This window comes from Passer montanus, unplaced genomic scaffold (assembly GCF_014805655.1).
Source record: "Passer montanus isolate IOZ18808 unplaced genomic scaffold, ASM1480565v1 scaffold55, whole genome shotgun sequence".
NCBI lineage: Eukaryota > Metazoa > Chordata > Aves > Passeriformes > Passeridae > Passer > Passer montanus.
The window spans coordinates 2,570,974-2,590,048 of record NW_024370485.1 but is presented as its reverse complement, the minus strand read 5'-3'; the positions used below and the strand labels follow the sequence as shown (position 1 = coordinate 2,590,048).

General features: G+C 48.0%; 1 protein-coding gene across 3 annotated transcripts; it reads left to right on the top strand.

Moving 5' to 3' along the window:
* Window positions 1-499: 499 nt before the first annotated feature.
* On the top strand, window positions 500-17,842 carry CYTH4 (cytohesin 4). 3 transcript variants are annotated; one of them, XM_039725559.1, is made up of 14 exons: window positions 5,745-5,979; window positions 6,062-6,144; window positions 8,608-8,708; window positions 8,940-9,006; window positions 10,162-10,246; window positions 11,265-11,383; window positions 11,759-11,839; window positions 12,490-12,602; window positions 13,162-13,310; window positions 14,279-14,390; window positions 14,799-14,875; window positions 15,242-15,313; window positions 16,136-16,290; window positions 16,729-17,842. In XM_039725559.1, exons 3-14 carry the CDS (start codon window positions 8,660-8,662, stop codon window positions 16,799-16,801), a joined length of 1,152 nt encoding a protein of 383 aa, XP_039581493.1. In that variant the 5' UTR covers window positions 5,745-5,979; window positions 6,062-6,144; window positions 8,608-8,659; the 3' UTR covers window positions 16,802-17,842. The 3 variants fall into 3 exon arrangements, with proteins under 3 accessions (XP_039581492.1, XP_039581493.1, XP_039581491.1); XM_039725558.1 differs by lacking the exons at window positions 5,745-5,979; window positions 10,162-10,246 and adding an exon at window positions 500-699; XM_039725557.1 differs by lacking the exon at window positions 10,162-10,246.
* Window positions 17,843-19,075: the final 1,233 nt, after the last annotated feature.

Sequence of the window (19,075 nt, the reverse complement as noted above, 5' to 3'; positions counted from 1 at the left end):
AGCTTGCTCACCATCAGTAATATTGCTAAACCTGAGAGGACTGCATTCCTTCTTAATTCACTCTATCCTTACTTACAAGGTTTCACATGAAAAGCACTTTGTTGGGGGGGAAAAAGACTCTAAGTTACATCAAGCATTGAGCAAGGCAGAAGAGTCTGACAACTTTTTCCTGCCCTACATCAAACATCCTCCAGTTCTGGAGCCTTCATTCCCATCCCTGCCCCCACCCCACTCTGCAGCTGAATTAACATAGGAAGAATCTTCCCTTTAAAATAAAACCACTTCCCCAATCTGATGGGTTTTCTAAATCAAGAACTTCCTTTTTCCCCTCTCTCTCCTCTGAGTATCTCAGGCAAAAGCCTCTCAGCACTCATTTTAATCTCCTCAAAGAAAGATTCCCAAAAAGCTGCTGGGATGGAATGGCATTTGTGCATTTGCATTTAAAAGTAGGCAATAGCCCCTGTTGGCCCATCCAAACATGCACAGTTTCCTGCACTGCTACAAGCCTGTGACATGTGACTGGGGGGAGGATGAGGAGGGGAAGGAGGAGTCACAGGCAAACCCGCCCCCCCAAAAACTGCAGTGCTACCTCCAAGTTGTGTCAGTTCTGTGAAGCATCTGAACAAACTGAATACAAGGGGGAACACCAGTTGTGTTGAACATATATTGTGCTCTTTGGGATGGACCTTCATTCTGCTGGTAAGCCTCAACCATTGTGTGTCTTTTTTGGGGTGAGGGCCCTGTGCTCAGTTTGATGGAGAAGAGCACACCATGAAATTCCAGCAGCTGGAGTGGGTGCTGTGGCTGGAGGAATGACATGCTGGAAGATCCTGGTGGTACAGTTAATTGCTTGTCAGTTTTCAGCATTAGGCATGGGTTTCTTTTTACTTGTTCTTCTTTCCCATTGGGAGTTTGAATGGCCTTTGAGCTGGGAGCATTACTGCTCTGATTCCTTGGGCCGACAGCGTTCAGCCAAGCTGGGAACTGTCTCCTCAGTGTCAGTGGTGTATGTGACACCTGGGGTGAGCATTGTAGGCTTTGGCTGCTCTCATTCAGCTCTGGCAAGCTCCTCCGTGGTGCTTCCCTGCAGATGCCAGGAGCTGGCTTGCCTTTGCGGAGCCTCTCATGCAGCTGGGTATCCCAGTGTAACACCCATGCGAGGCTTTTGGTACTGGGGCCTCCCTTGCTTATGGCCATGTTGGAGATAAACAACTGTATCAGGGTTCTAGAAGCTCCTGGTGGTCTACAGGTGGGCCTGCCTCGTCCTGAAACAATCTCAGTGGGCAGATGTGGGTGAGGGGAAATAAACTGCATCTGAGGAACTGAGAGAGACCTTAGGGTTTATTTCCTGCTTTGGCAGGTGGTGGATAAAGTGGCTGGGATTCAGCAAGGAAAGGTGTGCCACCAGACTGAACATTTCCAGCTGCTGGCTGAGGGAGCTCAGAGTGTGTCTTTGCAAAGCCAGCAAAGAGGGAGAGCTGAGTGGGAACAGGCTGAACAAAGGAAGAAAAAGGATCACCTTGCAATATCTCTTCTTGTTCTGACTCTGTCCCCTCAGGCTTTCCTGTGTAGGATATGGAGCACAGAGTGAAAGCAAAAAAGCAGTGCCCAGTTTCAAAACTGTTGTGCACTTTTTAGCTCTGAGGTGTGTAGCCAAGGAAAGGGCATGCTCCAACCACACACCAGCCTTGCTTGCCAGGGAAATTGGTGGCACCTGTAGGAGCTGAGTCCTTGCCAGCATCTGACTGGTATTGAATGTTGGTGAAAATGGGTCTCTTCTGATCACCCAGCCCTCACTATCTGAAAGCAACTGTGGACAAAGGTTCTGCAGGACAAACTGGACAAGAGGAGGGATAACTCATATTTTGCTGTTTATTTTGGGGTGTGCCTTCGACAGAAACTGGGGGTCTCCTAACTGAAGGTCTGACACGGTAATTCACTCAAGTTCTGTGTTACTGCATTAATTGTGTCTTGAAAGTTACCCATTCAAGCAAGTGTACTTTCAAGAAAGTGTACACACTGCAATAGCACAATGAGATCCTGTTCAGGCACCATGGGGGTTTGCTCAGTTCTGGGTAGAGGCAGAGCCTGGAGAGATGTGCTGGCTCTGACTGATGTTCTTGCTCAATCCCATCCTGTCATTCCACAGCTGGATGAGAAAGTGGGTTTATTTGACGCTGAACTGCCTTGGGAGTCTAGGCTGCCACCAGAAACACATAAGTTTTCCAGTGAGCTTTAGAGTACTGAATGCATTTGGAATTGCTCAGTGGTGGCATGATTGTTCTGAAGGTCAGGGGTACATGTGCATCTTTCTCTGGGGCCGCTCCTACCTGGAGATGTGATGGTCCTGTTAGCTGCACATCTGTTTGCAAGCAAGGCTTGATGCCTTGGGGAGGCTGCTCTCTCCGGAGTGTGTGTCCTCTTCCAGCTTCCTTCAGAACCCTCTCAGGACTGTCTGAGTGAGGCCACAGGGCTGGTGTGCCAAGCCCTTGAGCTGGATGTGTGACACATGGGAGAGCAGACTGGTGCTGTGGTATCCTGTACCAGCTGGGATCTGTGGGGGAAGAGCTGTAGTTAAAAGTCATGGAAAGATATCCAGAAGAATGGATGTAAGTTGTCACATGAGATAAAGGGACCAGTTGACTACATAAATTCTTCTTCCCAGCTTTCCCCCCATAGCTGAAATGTGCAAATTAAACCTGTTGGGATTTATGTTAAATTTCTTCTCACATGAGCTGGCAGAGCACTGTGGAGTGCTGCAGGAGGGAGACACACATGGCTGGAGGGAACTGTGGAGTAGGAGGCTTTGTCATCTCTCTACTAGACTGGTACTTGTCTGTGGAGGTGGTGGTCTTTACTGGAGATGACAGCAGCCCTATCAAAAAAAAAAAAAAGGGAATTTCAGGTGAAATTTTTCTACCAGGGAGTTTCCCTCAGGCAGAAGCTACCTATCAGGCTGCTCTGCTTTTTGGCTGCCATGGGTGGAGGTTCCCAAACCCTTTAGCAGCCATACTCAAAGCCCTCCATTGCTTTGCAAATGAGCCTGATGAACCTTTGCTGTCCTGCAGTGGGGGTGTAACACGCGGGTCTGCACAGATACAGTCATTCTTCTTAACCTTCCTCTGCTGCTTCTGCAGTTCATCCTTCCAGCTCTCCTGGGTGGTCACTTCCCGCTTACCTCTGTGCTTCCAAAGCCATCTCCCTATTCCTATAATTTTCCATGGGACTGAAAGCACAGCCCTTTGCAATGGGAAATGAAACCAGCAAACACAGAACTACTCTCTGCTGGCCACACAAGTACCCAGATATTTGGGTAACTCTGACCTGCCCTCTAGGGGGGGGAGGCTGAAGGCATAAGCCACACAACTGGAATTGAAATCTGTGTCCTGAGTGACAGCACTGAAAATACCAGGATTGTATTCACATCTTCTTTGTCAAGAGCAGGCAGGTCTTTCTATGTGGGTCTGCCCTGAGAGTGGGGAAACAACCTCAGGAGCAGGTGTAAGACCCACAAATGTGATGCTGCTGCACTGTCCTTTCAACATTTGCTCTCTGAAAATAAATTCCAAACAACAACCTAATGTTCTCTCTGGAGAGAATGCTAGCTGTTTTTTGTGTGTCTGAACTGGAAAACTTCAGTATTGGTTGGGCTGACAGCATCCTGCTGAAACCTGTGGGTGTTTTTGTGGTGTGTTCTTCGTCAGGGTGAAATTTCCCCCCGTGCAGAGAACCTTGACCAGGGCTATGCTTCATCTGTGTGCTGGCCTCGTCCTAGAGGGAAGTAGAACTGAGGTGGCACTGATGACTTTGACAAGGCATGGACCATGCAACCAAAGCTGTACAGGAAACCTGACAAAGATCCTCTCTGCAGCTCAGTCTAAGTTGCCCTAAAAGTTTGATCCATCAATTTTTTTCCAAAGTATGTCGCCCTCTCCTACTTTTTTACCCCTTGATTCCTTCCCCTTCTCTATGACTCCTTCTTTTTCTCCCCTACCCTTCCCACACTCTTCTCATTCTGACAGACTCAGCAGGTGGGGGTTTTCAGATGTTCAGGAGGAAGGGGGACTGTGTTAACTACAGCCTTGTTGGGGGTCATGTGGGTGAGATGGTGTCCTCTGGGAGCCTCGTGACTCTTTGAGATGCTTTAGCAGGCACAGAACAACTGAAGCAAAGCAACCAGCCACACCACAGAGTTTGCTGATGGGGTGGGGAAGGCAAGGTTCCTCAGGGTTGTCCTCCTACGGCGCTTTTGCGGAAAGAAATACAGGGCAAAAGGTCTTTGTTGTAATTTGTCAAGGAGTCACCCCTGTGATTCCACAATTACAAGCTCCATGCAGGAGTGAGATACAGCTGGAGAGACAGAGGCTGTCCTGATCTGCAGACACCACAACTGCAGGATACAGAAATTAAGCTGAAGGGCCTGGGCGCTGCTCAGAGGCACTGGGCTGACATTCAAAGGGAAGTCAGCAACCCACCTAACAAGTACCAGAGTCACTGCATAGTTTTCGTTGGTTTTCTTTGTGGTTTCTTATTGTTTGTTTGGTTTTTTGTTTGCTAACCTTCCTGCCTGCTTTGGTTTTCCCCTCACCTACAGGTTTGGTTGTCATGAGCTTTTGGATGCTTTTTTCCTTTCCTCCTGACTGGCTTCATCAATCAGACAGCTTCTTGCTGCTCTTCACAAGGGCTGCTTGCAGGGCTGGGAGGGCACGTGGGTCCTTCCCAGCCTGGCTTCATGCTGGCTCCTTGTCCAGTGCTTTACCCTGGCAGACTCAGCAGCCTCTCCCCAGGGAATGCAATGCTTGAAACCATCAGGAAGAGAGTGGCAGGAGAGAGGCTGAAGCCTGAGAAAAGTAACAGGAACATACTTAGCACATGAAAACCCAACCAGCTAGGAGTATGGGGGAGAGATTAGGCTTGGGGAAGGCAGGACTTTCTGAGCTGTTGTGGCCATGACAGGAAAGAAGCATACTAAGATGACTGCCCTTGTCGCTTTTCCTTCTGTCAGCCATGGCTGCTTCCTTCCCTTTTTTTCTTCCACTCACATTTATAGCGGTTGTTTTGCACGTGAGATCCACACTAAGAGAATTTCCAATGCAACTGGTACTACTTCCCCTTTTTCTGGGAAGACAGCAGGCCCAGGGGATTTTGTTTTATGAAACAGTGGAGCAGGGCATCCAGTGGCTTGAGCTGGCCTCCTGGGGAAGCTTTGTCTTGCGGTGTTTAGGTACAGCAAGGACCCTGTCTGCAAGTTCACCAGTGATCTCAACCTTCTGCAAGCTCTGCTTTTTTCCTGGGGCCTCATATTCTCTTTGTCTCCCCTCTAGGGCTGCAGCCTCCTCATAGTCCTTGCAGAAGAGGCTGTGGTTCACTTGGATTATATTTAGCAGCGACACTGTCACCCCATTTTTTAGGTCTTTCATGATTCATGTTGTGGTTGCCTTGGCTTTGTTGCTATTTGTATAAGTTCCTGTGCATTACAAGGAAGACTACTCATATTTCTGCATTTTCTTCTGTTCACAGAACAGCAGCCACTCAAAGACATTCCTTTTTCAGCAAGGCTCTCACCCCCTAGATCCTGCCCTCTTCCTTGAAAAACCTCAATTTTCTTTCTTAAGCCCTTTCTGACTAGCTATGGCAGATAACTCATGAAGCCAGTGGTTTTCTTGGAAAGTTTGGATGTAGATGAAGTATTTAGTACATAAATTTTCAGATGACTGACATAACAACAACCAGAGAACATTTAGTGAGACCTCTTCACCATGCTCAGGGCCAGCTGAATAGGCAGTGGGTGTCTGCAGGGTCAGCTGAGAAGGCTGTGCAGAGCCTTTGGCTGCACGGAGAGGGGGTATGGTCTGTGCTGCACTCTCTGGGCTGAGAACCATTTGAAAGCCAAAAGTGAGGTGCAGTGGTTGCAACAGCAGGGAGCACAGATGCTGAAACACAGAAATCAGAGTTGCTGTGGCATGACCCTAGGAGAAGGTAAGTGCTTAGAGGTTGGGGCAGCTTTTTCCATGATATATTGACCCCAGTAGAGTTTTCACAGAGATCTTTATTCTTTCAGAATCAACTGGCTTGAGTGCGGCTGAAGAGGCTGAAATAGAGACCATCAGGAAGCACAAACAGGAGCTTTTGGATGACATTGAGGTAAGGACCATCCTGTCCCTTGCCTAGCCTTCTGAAATCTGTCTTCACCAAGGAACATCTTCACATAAGAGTCCAGGCCATGCAGAAGCACTCTTGCAAAGGAGGCATTTTCTCAGTCATGATCCAGCTTCAGTTTTAAACTTCAGGCTGCCCTGGCCTCTTTGCCACCAGGGTACATCCAGCCTGTGGTACTCTCTGTGGCAGGAATCATCAGCTGCCCCAATGGGATGTTTGAAAAAGGCTGGTCAGATTATGAGCAATGTTGAGCTGGCCTTGTATATTTAGGAGTAAAGAAATGTCTTCACTAAGTTGTACTGGCAGGCATCGGGCTCAGCATTTATGATTCTTTTTAATTACTGGTTACCTGCTAATGGCATATCAGTCCTAGATGCCTGCAGCATCCCTCTGTGTTTATCAAACTTTTGTTTGCTTTGTGGACCTCTAGCAAGTCCTTCATGAAGGATCCTGTCTCTTCAAAGAGGTCTCATGGCAGGACCTTCCACACAAGTTTCTGTGGCTGGAACTTGTTTTCCTTATTTTCTTTTATCAGACTCAGCTGTTTCTCCAGTAGCTCCTAAAATGTCTGAAAGTAACAGATTCAAAATCAGTCACTAAGACTGCATCAGAGTCCTGCATGGTGCTGTGCCCTTTCTATTCTGTTCTGCCTCCACCATGAAATGTGGTTTCCCCTTTGAGAGAGCTTATAGCACTGAATATTTGGACTTGGACTGATTTTTTTCCACAACATGAAGCTGTCCAGATGCCTAGGGAATAGCTGTAATATTTCCTGGAATGGAGTAAAGGATTAAGCCAAACTACATATTGCTTCTTAGGCTTCCAGACCTCCTCTCTCTGCTGTAAACCAGAATGGTTTCTCGTCCCCCCTTGCAACACAGATGATGAATGGACATATCTGGGATTTGCTTGTGTGTTTGTTTCTCTTCAGTTTTCAGAACAGGCGATGGGCACTGTAAGAGCAGGATACTTGAACAGGAATTCTACATTTTTTGCCCACTATGGACAGAGAAAGGTTGCTAGACTGCACAAACCTGTGCTTTAAAACCCAAAGCCATTAAGCAATGGAGTACACAATGTCCAGAGGAGCAGAGTGAGCTTGGGTGAAAAAAGTGACATAGAACAAGACATTTTCCCCAGGGGATTTTTTCCAGGATCTATCAGTAGCCTTAAGCACGAAGACTTGAGGGCATATCTGGGGGAAGGGGGAGGGAAGAGAAAAAGAGAATGGGTCTTGGCTTGCCATTAACACTGCCAAAAGACAGCAGTGAATAAAATAACAAAGTTGATAGTCATTTGAAAGTCATGAGCTAAGGTCATGGTTCTGTTACATTTGTGCAAAATCCTAAAACTTAGTAAGGAACACTCACAGCTCTGGGGACCAGCAGCAGTGAATAAAATAACGAAGTTGATAGTCATTTGAAAGTCATGAGCTGAGGTCATGGTTCTGTTACATTTGTGCAACACTTAAAACTTACTAAGGAACACTCACAGCTCTGGGGACCAATGAAGCACAGCAGAAGGTGGCCAGAGCAAAACTGAAACCCAGAAGCTCTTTTAAATTATGGAATATTGCAGTAATTCAGTTTCTCTATCTGGTTATGTGCTCCATCCACATCCTCATTCCTTGATGAGAAAGGATCTATAGTAAAATAACCCTTCTTCCCTTCCCTGTTCTGGTTGGTATGGGGAAGAATTTGGGTGATTCCTAGAAGAGAGCTGTGATGCAATTTGGCTTTGAGGTGGAACATAACTGCAGGATGGAAACGAGGAGATATAGACACTTTTATTTCCATGGTAACACAGAATATCCAGCCAAGGCAGCCATAGTCTGTCATGGGCCTAAAGGAAAGTGAATTCCACAATTGATTTTTTAAAAATCTGGCAGTAATTACCTTTACTCCTCCTCTCTTTTTTTTTTCTCCATTGAACAGAGTTATCTGCTCAATGGTATTTAAATGACAGGTACATTAAAAATTCTGGGTTTCACAATGCAGCTACTTTGGGTTCATATTGATCTCACGGTTGCCAGTTCCACTTCTCCTTTCCTGGATGTATAGCAGGGCTATGCAAAATAAAAGCTCAAAAGGAATGGGCACAAGGAAGGATTCTTGCATCTGACATTGTTTGAGGAACTGGAACCAACAGTGGGGCGAGTTCTCTGACACTCACCACACTGATTGAGCTTGATTTTTCCAGTCTTGATTGACAATAGGCATGAGAACATCCTTCTCTCTCTCTCTCTCTCTCCACTTGTTTTCAGCTGGAATCCAGCAGGGTCATTCCAGAGCAGTGCCCATTTCATAGGCATCCTTGGCTGGTCATGACCACCTGACTTGTCCTTTTCCCATGACTGAGGGAAGAATTAGACATACTCGTACGCTTCTTTAGGCTGTGTCTGCTGTTTTTCCTTCCATTGCCTTCATCTTCCTGATATTTCTTTTGCAGAAGCTGAAGGAGGAGATTGCTGAGGTGTTTGCAGAGATTGAGTCTTTCCAACATGCAGAAGAGAAGCAAGTGGCAGACAATAATCCTGGAGAGCAGATCAGGCAAGTGGCATGAGTATTCCTTTGCTTACAAAGTCTCTCTTTTTAAGTTGAAAAAACAAAAACACTGATGGGATTGGGATCACAACAAGGACAGGGAAATGAGGCCCTTCTATCCTCTTAGATTTCTCATTATTCCTGGATAGTCAGACACCTGTCCTTGTGATATTTCACCTTGTGAATGAAATGGCATGGTCCTTTATTCTGACTTTTCCTTCTTTTTTGTGTTTACAGCAAGCTGTCACAGAGGGATAAAATTCTGTCCCTGGGCCGGAAGAAATTCAACATGGATCCTGAAAAGGTAGGATTTGTTCATCTCACCTATGAGGATAAAGCTGGGAGGAAGAGCCTCTGCTGGCTGCTGTTCCAGTTGCAGCTACTGCTGTCAAACGAGCTGTGGCAGGGGACTGTGGGGACGGGTTCCTACCTCACTGAGGCCCCTGCTGGGAGCAGCCTCCACCCTGACTGACCTGATATGATCAGGCTGTGGTGCCTTCGCCCATCATGGGCGTAGAGGCCACGCCATACAATTCAACCCAAACCTAAGAGAAGTCGGGGAGGATGCTTTAACACTGCCAGCATGCCACGAGAGCCAGGTTCCCTTCAGCACAGCCCTTCTCGACTCTGAGGCTAGGAGCTTGCCTAGATAGACGTGATAGAAGAGTGTGCACTAAGAGGGTGGTGAGCAGTTTTGAGAGTGTCTCAGGCTTCTTGGCTCCTTCAGAACAGAAGAGGGCAGAATGTCTCTGTCATTTTGGAAACAGTTTTGGCTGAGTTGTGGAGTAAACATAACTTTTCCACTTTCTGGAGCTCTGACCAGTGGTATCAAGACTCCATAGCCTTCAGCCCTCTGCAGAAAGCTCTAAATCCGTCACGATTAAGTAGAGATGATGTGAGAGACAATTCCCTCTTCCTTCCTTCTTATTAGTGGAGCTTTTTTTGAGCACTTCAAGGAAAACCACAAGCTGTGATCAAACGATAGCTGATCGTCAGCTCACCACCACAGTAACATCTCGAGTGGCTGCTGCTCTGCGTGACAGCTTTTTAGCCTCCTCTGTACCCTGCTGAGAGCAGCAAGGTGCCTTCCCCAGTGTCCACACCCCAGCTGGAGTGCTTGCCAGTCCCCTGGACATCCCTCTGCCAGTGGGAGTTGTTTTGGAGCAGCAATGTCAGTACTTGGAGCCTGTGTGAGAGTTGGTTTTATTTTGCCTCTCTGTCTGACCTTGGTTTGAAGACCCTGAGGCATCTCTCTCTGCCATGCTGTGCAGGAAAGCCCCAACTAATTCTAACCCCAAACCAGCTTAGCTTTGTGAGTTCAGTGCCAATCAGACTGGTCAAAATGTCACACTCTGTGCCTGTATAATGCAGATCTCTGATTATTGCCTCCCTCTTGCTGCATGCCATAGAGTGGGAGGTGCTGCAATGCAAGGAAATTTCTTTGCCCCTCCTTTCTAAGGTTACACTTCATCCATGCAATGCTGATACTCATAAATGAGTTCCTATCTCCAAGATCCCATGGAAAGTTCCTGAGGCTAGAGGAGGTAAGCATTAGGAATCCGGCTGATAAAAACCTTTGGGGAGAAACATTTTCTTCTGGAAAATGGGACCCCATGATCACTGAAATGCTTTTCAAAATTAAATTGATCTTACTGAAAATCCATCTGGGGAAAAAGTAAGGAAAAGAGAGTGGAAAAAAAAATCTCACAGAAATTTTGATTTTTGTTTAAAACTGCTTTTTCTTTGGGGGATTTTAAAAATAGTTTCATATATATTGCAAGAGAAAGTGAAATGATTCTGTTGAAGTAGAACATTTTGATGGATCTAAAACAATTTTCATTCCTTTATTGTATATTGCAAGGAGAATTGCAGTGTGGTCTGGAGAACTGCAGCATTGTTAGATATTGTCAAGAATCTTGTGGAAAAAGCCTCAGCTTTTTCTCTGGCTTTAAAAGTCATGAAATTCTCTCTAAAATAGGATATTGACTCTTTGTTCAACCCAACTCACAACCTCTATATTCCTTAAAAAGCATATTCCATCCTGGAGGGATGGAGCTGAAAAGACTGCAGACTTCTCTGTTCTGTGGCACAGAAGAAAAATCTAGGAAAAAATAGTTTCAAATTGTCTCAAGCCCATATTTTTGACTGAGTACATTTTTTTTATTATGCCTTCTTTTAAACAAATAGTTTTTCTTTTAAGTTAAATGTCTTTTTTTTCTAAATTAAGTTAGGAGCAGAACTGTAAGGCATTTTCATTGAAAATATTAAAATTTATTATTTTGACTTTTCATTTTTGGACTTTAAATCTATGTTGCTCTGTTTTGAGTTTCCATCCCAGTGAAACATTTAGCCAAATCTAGGGATGAAATGGCACTGACAACCCATGGTGGATGAAGAGGGATTGAAGGAAGATGAGAACACGGCTGTGGTGTCCCGTGAAGGGGCTTGGGGTGTAAGAGAGGAGCAAGTACATTAAAGCTAAGGAAGGCTGACATCAGAGTGTTGGGATCCTAGTTTCTCAATAGACCTGTTTTACTTCTCTTTCCTGCTCCTCCTTCCCAGGGGATCCAGTACCTGATCGAGCACCAGGTATTGTCTTCAGACCTTCAGGAGATCGCCAGGTTCCTCCACAAGGGTGAAGGTCTGAACAAGACAGCCATTGGGGATTACCTGGGTGGGAGGTGAGCACCCAGGATGGGGAGACCCCTTGGAGGCCCTGTCCTGCCTGGCCCCTCTGAACTACCATTTTGGATGACCTGTGGCAGACCTCATCCAGGTGCCAAGACTGAACATACCTCCAACCACAGTGGGCTGGGTGGGCAGGACACCCCTGGGGGAGTCTTTGGGGCATGACTAAGGCTGGCTGTATGGGCTACCTTTTGTCCTGCCTGTTATGGGATCAGTCATCCCAGACTGCTGCGTGCACCTTGGCTGCTTCTTGGTCCGAGGGGAAGTGAGACTGGGATGGAGGCAGGTGTGTGTTGGCACACCAAGGGACATGCAGGCAGAGCAGGGTCAAAGCTCTCTTCTGACCTTTTCCCTCTGTCCTCTCCCAGGGACCCCACAAACATTCAGATCCTCCAGGCCTTTGTGGCATGTCACCAATTTGCCAACCTGAACCTGGTGCAGGCGCTGAGGTGAGTGAGCGTGCCAGGCGCAGGGGACAGTGCTGGAACCTGCTCAGCCCCTGGGTCTCACCACCCTGGAAGGTCAGGAAGCCTTCTTGGGCTGAAACGGGAGCTTCCCAAGGCCCTGCTGTGTGTTGGCTCCAGGGCTGTTGCTCTGTGAGGTGTCAGCAGTTTCTCAGGGGGTGGGAGACACTTTCATGGCCCCTTGACTGGGTTGCCTATGTGCAGAAAAGTGGGTCACTGTGATTTCAGTGTCTGGGGGGATGAAAAAGGTTATTTTTGGCAGCAGGAAACGTCTGTCCTCGGTGCCTGTTACGTCAATAACAAAGTGACTCTGTTTCAGGGCACCTTGTTTTATTACAGGCTGCCTCCTGGAAGGACTCTTTCTCCTGAGGGCTCTGCTGCCTTGCAGGGCTCTCATTAGGGGAGCAGAGCTGTGATTTCTGGGAGGCTTAGTTCTCCTTCCTGCATTTAGGGTGTTTGAGGCTGATGTATCCAGGCAGTTTCTGGAGGGGAGCAGAGCTCCTGCTCCGTGCCCCGTGTTGCCTCCCCAGTGTGATGGGATGATTCTCTTACCTTCCTGGTGTTGCGTGGCTTGAGGGGAGGCATCCACGTCCCTTGGGCCCGTGTGACTGATGCTCTGCCCCTGCTCCTGACAGGCAGTTCCTCTGGAGCTTCCGGCTGCCCGGGGAGGCGCAGAAGATCGACCGGATGATGGAGGCCTTTGCCAACTGGTACTGCAAGTGTAACCCAGCAGTGTTCCAGTCCACAGGTAGTTAAGGGAAGGAGGCCTGTAAAGCTGAGCTAGGCTGTTTTCTAGGGAGGGGAGCCTTCCTTTTCCATTCACAAAGCACAGGCAGCATCACTGGGAAGTGTGTTTCCCCTTAAGCTAAAGGAGGCAGCCCAGTTCCTGTGAAGATTTTCAATAAACTGAGCATCTTCAGTCCTCCTTTTGCTACTGTGCTCCAGCCCTCCTGGTGGGCAGCAGACTGGAGGAGGGCTCCCAGCCTCACATGAGGTATTACCTCATCACAGCAGAGATAGCACTGACAGATGTAGGTTTGCAGAGACTTTCCTGCTGACAGAGCCATTATTAGATTGCATCTGCCCAACTTGCCCCATTATCCTCCTGAGGGCATGGAATCACCTCCCTCATGGGAAATCAACTGTGTCCCTCTTTCCCCTAGCAGAGGAACCATCTCCCTTCCTCTCCTACAAATGAGAGGATGACTCTCTTCTTCAGTGACTAAAATCCAAGCCACCTGTGGTATGGATTGATCTGTCCTCTTAAGACAAGTGCCACCCACGCTGATTTTCTTTCTCATTGCTAGATACCTGTTATGTACTCTCCTTCTCTATCATCATGCTTAACACCAGCCTGCACAACCCCAATGTGAAAGACAAACCCCACTTTGAAAGGTTTGTATCCATCAACAGAGGCATTGACAATGGAGGGGACCTGCCAGAAGAGCTTCTAAAGGTGAGAAGAATTCCCAGTCTCTCATCCCCTGGGTCCACTGAGAAGCAAAGGTGCAGAGACAGGGAATGCATCCATTAACAAAGCTATAGCTGGCATTTTCCTGAAGGCTCAGCAGGCATGGGACCTGCCCTGTGAGGTAAGGTAGAGGTGGGCAGCCTGCTTAGACATGTCTACCTTCACCCAAGCAGCCTGAGCAGAAAAACTTCAGTCTTGTGTCAAAGGGGCTGCCTACATCCCACACCTGGGCAGCTGAGCAACATCCCCTCGGGGTAGAGGTAGATTGTTCTCCAGAATGTAATTTCTTTCAGTCAATTTGAGGGAGGGTGCAGGAGCCTGTAGTCTTTTTTTTCCCTCTTGGCTTGGGATTTGTATAGTAAATGATGGCAGATATAATGATGTGAACAATATTTCATTATCCTTCCAAAGCAGTGATCTGCCTCCCTGTCACTCTGCTCTTATGAATGTCACTCTTTGTGCCTCTCGGTGCCAAAGCTTTGGCTCTGTGAAATGTGCCTCCTTGTGGCCACGTAGGTCTAGTGCTGGTCTCCAGGCAGCATTTGGCACCACCAGCCCAGGTTCTAAACGGGGCTGCATCTCTGCCGTGCTGAGTCCCATCCTTGTGCCTTACTACTGCCCACAGCAGCACTTGTGGCATGCTGGGTTTGGTCACTGCAGCCTGTCTTGCTGTGGGAGCACCATTTTATGGCTGTGGTTTTCCAAACTGAGACTCTTTTTATAGCACAAAGTGCAGAAAAAAGCTGGTGACCCCCCTGGAGACCCTGTGAGGTGCAGGCTGGGGGCTGTTTTACCCCAGTGCTCACTGTGTGCTCTCCTGCCCTTGACCCAGCTTGCCTTGTAAAAACAGAGTGATTTTATCCCAGGTGGACCTAGGATAGTTGTGTACAAGCTTTGTCAGAAATCAATGTTACTTTCTCTCTCTGTCCTTCCCCACCAATGCTCTGGGGCAGAATCTGTTTGAGAGCATAAAGAACGAGCCCTTCTCCATACCAGAGGATGACGGCAACGACCTCACCCACACTTTCTTCAACCCTAACCGTGAAGGCTGGCTGCTGAAACTAGGTAAGGGAGAGGGCTGCCCTAGCATCTCTGACCTCCCCGTTTGCCTGCCTCCCACCACGGATCTGCCCCGGGAACCTACCGTCATCTCCGCTGTCCTTGGCTCCCGTCTGCTGCGGCGGGCTGAGGCTGACACCTGCTGTTGAAACCAGCTGCCTGCTCCCTCCTCCCGGCTCCTGTAGGCTCTGCTCAAAAAGGGACTCAAATATCCCTCCCCATTCCCAGAGCCATCAGAGCAAAATGGGCTCTGTGTTTGTCTGTCTGTTGCACAGCATCACGTCAGTGATGGTGTCTCCTTGGGGCTCACCTACAGGGAGAGCTGGGAGGGTGTGACTGTGTGTGCGTGTCTGGAGCTTGGGGGAAGGACAGAAAAATGTGTGACTAATGGCTCCTGAACCTCACTGCCTTTAGGAGGACGTGTGAAAACCTGGAAACGCCGTTGGTTCATTCTGACCGATAACTGCCTGTATTACTTTGAATATACCACGGTAAGGCATAACTCACGGCTGGGAAACTGTCCTGGGTGGTTATGAGCCTCTGAGGGGCCAGGAAGGAGCAGAGGGTAGGAGGCAAGTCTTCCCCTTTCACCTGTGCTCCCAGGCTGATCTCACACCCCCACTCTCTCCTGTGCTGTTTCCTCACCTCCCATGTGGAGGAGGAGGAGGCTGGACACTGCAGCTGTGGTCTCCTCTTGACTAAACTCCCCGTTGTGTCAATGGAAGGGGTCTCCTGAGGCATTACTCTGCCCTTGTCACCTCCACAAAGGCCCCCACAGGGGAAATCAGAGAGGTTCTAAACAGCAGCATAGATTTGGGGAGCTTGTTGGGTGTTAATTCATTTTTCCTTGCCTTCAGGACAAAGAGCCTCTGGGTATTATCCCCTTGGAGAATCTCTCAGTCCGGAAGGTGGATGATCCCAAAAAGCCAGTAAGTGTCCATTGGCTGGCACTCTGCCAACACAGCCTCTCAGATGGTTGGAGGGAAGAGATGATGCACACAAATTGCTCCTACCCTACACTAATGGCTTGTGTTCGACTTGCTTCTCAGGGGGAAGGTGCAGTTGCAAACTGCCTTGTGCTCTCATCCAAACATGGCTATGTGTTTAATTTGTGCTTTTGGTGTGAGTAGAGAGCTGTCCTTTGGCTGACTATATCGTATGTTTTCACGTGTGTAGGGGGAAAGATGAATGCACACAGCAGACTTCCTACTTATTTTGCACCAGGAGATGTGGGTTTAATTTCTTGCCTTGGGACTCTCCATAATGAGTTACAGCACATGTAGACCAAACAGAACTGTTGGTGTTAGGGAACTTGCCCAGGAAGTGACTCATTTCTTCTGTGTGTCTTTTGTGGATACCCACTTTTCAATGTGTCATGGCTCTGGGAAATGTGCCTTCTGTCTGTGTGGTGGCAGGCAGAAAAAAGGATGCTGCATCTACTTAAGAGGGGGAGGGATTTTCATGAGTGGAGCGGAGTGACCTAGAAGATGTGTTTTGATAAGTGTTGATGCTCCATCTCTCCATAAAGCCTGGTTTAGTGTCCATTTCTTCACAGCGGGGGTGTATTTACCTAAGAAGGAAGGTTATCTAACTTACAGGGTAATTTTTGGGGTGGGGAAAGATAGGATCTGTTGCATTTTGGAGACTCCTGCCCATTGAAAGCTCTCTCAGCCTGTTACCCATGGTTGAAGGAAGCAGTCTTCTTGGTCCTCTGTCTAATCCTACTTTCCATTTTGTTTCCTTTTGGACAGAACTGCTTTGAACTCTTCAATCCCAACTGCAAAGGGCAGAAGATCAAAGCCTGCAAAACAGTTGGGGATGGGAAGGTGGTTGAAGGCAAGCATCAGTCCTACAAGATCTCAGCAGCCACTCCAGCAGAGCGTGATGAGTGGATTGAGGCAATACGGTGAGGAGAACTTGAGTTGCCTTTTTTCAGCCCTAGGGACAAGTGGTCACAAAGTTTATTTGGTTGTCTTTTATCAGAGCTTGAAAAGGGGGGGTGGAAGGGAATGTTTGCAGTATAACAACTACGGTACCCCTTGACTTTAAAAGAGTTTCAAGGTGCCTTCTGGAGAATCTCTAGCCATAGCTAAATTCTCTGCTGTAAGTCTGCAGATCTCCAGTCCTACCTTTTGATAAGTGGTGTCTCTGTGCAGTTTGTTCGGTTGTCTGTGCTGCTCTCAGTCATTAAGTCTCTTACTTTTGTAATTCTCTGCTGTAAGTCTGCAGATCTCCAGTCCTACCTTTTGATAAGTGGTGTCTCTGTGCAGGTTCAGTTAGGTTGTCTGTGCTGCTCTCAATCATTAAATCTCTTACTTTTGCTCCCATTTCCTCTGATTTCCAGGACCAGCATCACACAGGATCCTTTTTATGATCTGGTCTCTGCCCGTAAGAAAAAGATTGCCAGCAAAAACTGAACCATGACCTGGTCACCGGCATCAGAAAGGTGTAGGTTATTGGACAGCTTCCCTCTCACACTGGGCTCTTCCAGTGAAGAAATTTGGGAGCTTTGGTTCCACCTGCCTCCCATTTGGCAGGCAGATGACTGACAGGACAGCTTGCCCTCTTTGCTTCTTCCCCTTCCAAGCTGGAGGCAGAGGCGCAGGATGCGATGCACTGAGGACTGTCAGAACTGTGGGCAGGGGCTTGCCCATGTCTGAACATAAAAGCTCAACAGCAATTGGCCTTTGGGTTCTCCCATGCAGCCCCAGACATGTGGGACAGGATCTGAGAGGAGACAGGAATGTCTGCAGGTTGTGTTCAGCCCCTCCTGTTGTCACACCAGGCCAGGGTATTTTTCTGTGAGGGGCCATGTGGATTCTCTTGGAGTAGCTGAGCATGGTCCAGTCAGTTGCAGAGCAGAAAGGCCCCAGTGGTTTCTCTTCCATGAACAGATGTGTAGAGGTAGTGGGGTGGAAGCCGCTGATATTTAGAAACTCACTGTGAAACCAGAGGCCAAGGTAAGATAAGAACCCCTCAGTTCAGAAGAAATCCCTCTCTCCCCCTTCCTAAAGCCTGGAGTGAGAGCTGTAATCCTGGGAAGTCCCCGCTCTGTAACTGTGTCATAAATGTTGTAAAGTTAAAGACAATTGAATCCTTGTTCAACGTAAGGGCTAACCAAGCATGGAGATGATGTGGGACCAGGAAAGCAGCTCTGCGTGTTTCGTCTCTCTTTTTGGAGACTCGAGGACCACCACAGATTTCCTTCAGGAGGAAACCCAAACTCTAGCTCTCCTCCTGGGTGATGGCTCCCTGGCAATGGTTGGTTCCTTGAGCAGCTCAGAGGCCTGGGTTTTGTATCTGAAAGTTTTACAGTCAGATGGCATGAAAAAATGAAGGTACATAGATCTCCCCACCAGCACACACACACAGAGGCATTCATTCCCATCTTCATACAGTGGTATCATCTGGAGGCTGGGGGATTTTGTCTCTTGTGTAAAGAAAGAAATAAAAGTGCTTAAAATAAGCCAAAAACTCAGGTAACGTGATCATTTTCATGACAAAGTCAGAGGATGCGAGGTAAGAGTATCATGTACCTGTGCCCAGCAGAGCAGCCTGAGCACTGCTGCAGTCTCTTGGCTTTTTCCTTCCTGCAGAGGGCTGTATCTACCAGGCAATCTGCAGCAAGGCCAGCACAGCCCCATTTTTCATTCCGGTCCTTCTCGCCCAAGCCACAGAATGTTGAATTAATTTCAAGAGGCAGGGAGCGTATCTCGGAGTTGGAGCACGCGCTCACCCTGGAGAAGGAACGTGAAGGTTTTCTTCTGCAAATGTCTCCTGCACTGAATCTCTTTGTTGCTGATGTGATGCAGAGTGAGTTTGCTGCCCACTGCTCTGGAGCACACGTGCTTGCACACACACATTCACTCCTGCTTTGGGCTCGGTGCAGAGGCAGGCTCATGTCCAGAGGTGGGAGAGAAGGCAGCCTCTGGCCTCTTATCTTGGCAACATCTCCCATATATGTAAGAGAAACACAAAATATACATTTGGCTGGTGAGAGATGCCCCTGAGCCCAGGACTGGAGTGAGAAGTGTCTGTTCTAGTGCTTCTCAGGCTTATATTCTGTGTGACAAAAGCCATCAAAATGTAGTCTGAAGTCTTTATTCTACCCATAATCTGGTGTTTGGTGTGGCAATCCAGGCTAAGCCCTCCCTGCAGTTTACCTGGATCATTCCTATGACAGCAGGGTCTATCCAAGCTCTTCCCCATTCCTTGTCATCCCTAACATTTCTAATTCTCTTCAAGCTGCATATGTCCCTTCTCTTCCCTTCTTCCCCTAGATACCCACACTGCAGAAAAAATTACTCCCAGTGGTTACAGGGTGGGAAGTACAGCTTGAGAGAGGCAATTGTGTAATTTCCATCTGTCAAGCTAACCACAAGAGTCAGGAAGGGTTGGACCATGTTTTGTTTCTCCTAGAAACTGAGGCAGGGAGACTCAAATGGAAATTTGAGTTTCCATTGCCTTTTCTTGGCCCCAGTGGAGAAAATGCTTGCTCTGTGATGCCCCAGTCTCCTCAGGGCCATGAACACAATGGTAGGTGGTGTTGCCCACCAGCAATGCAACGTGCTCTCTCTGAGTGGTGGCCTGACCTCGTGCCTGCTGAGTACCCACGTGTTTGGTGTTGGCCTGGGTGTCTCAGGATAGGTCTCTAAAACTGACCCCCCCACTCCTGACTGTGTGCTTTGAGA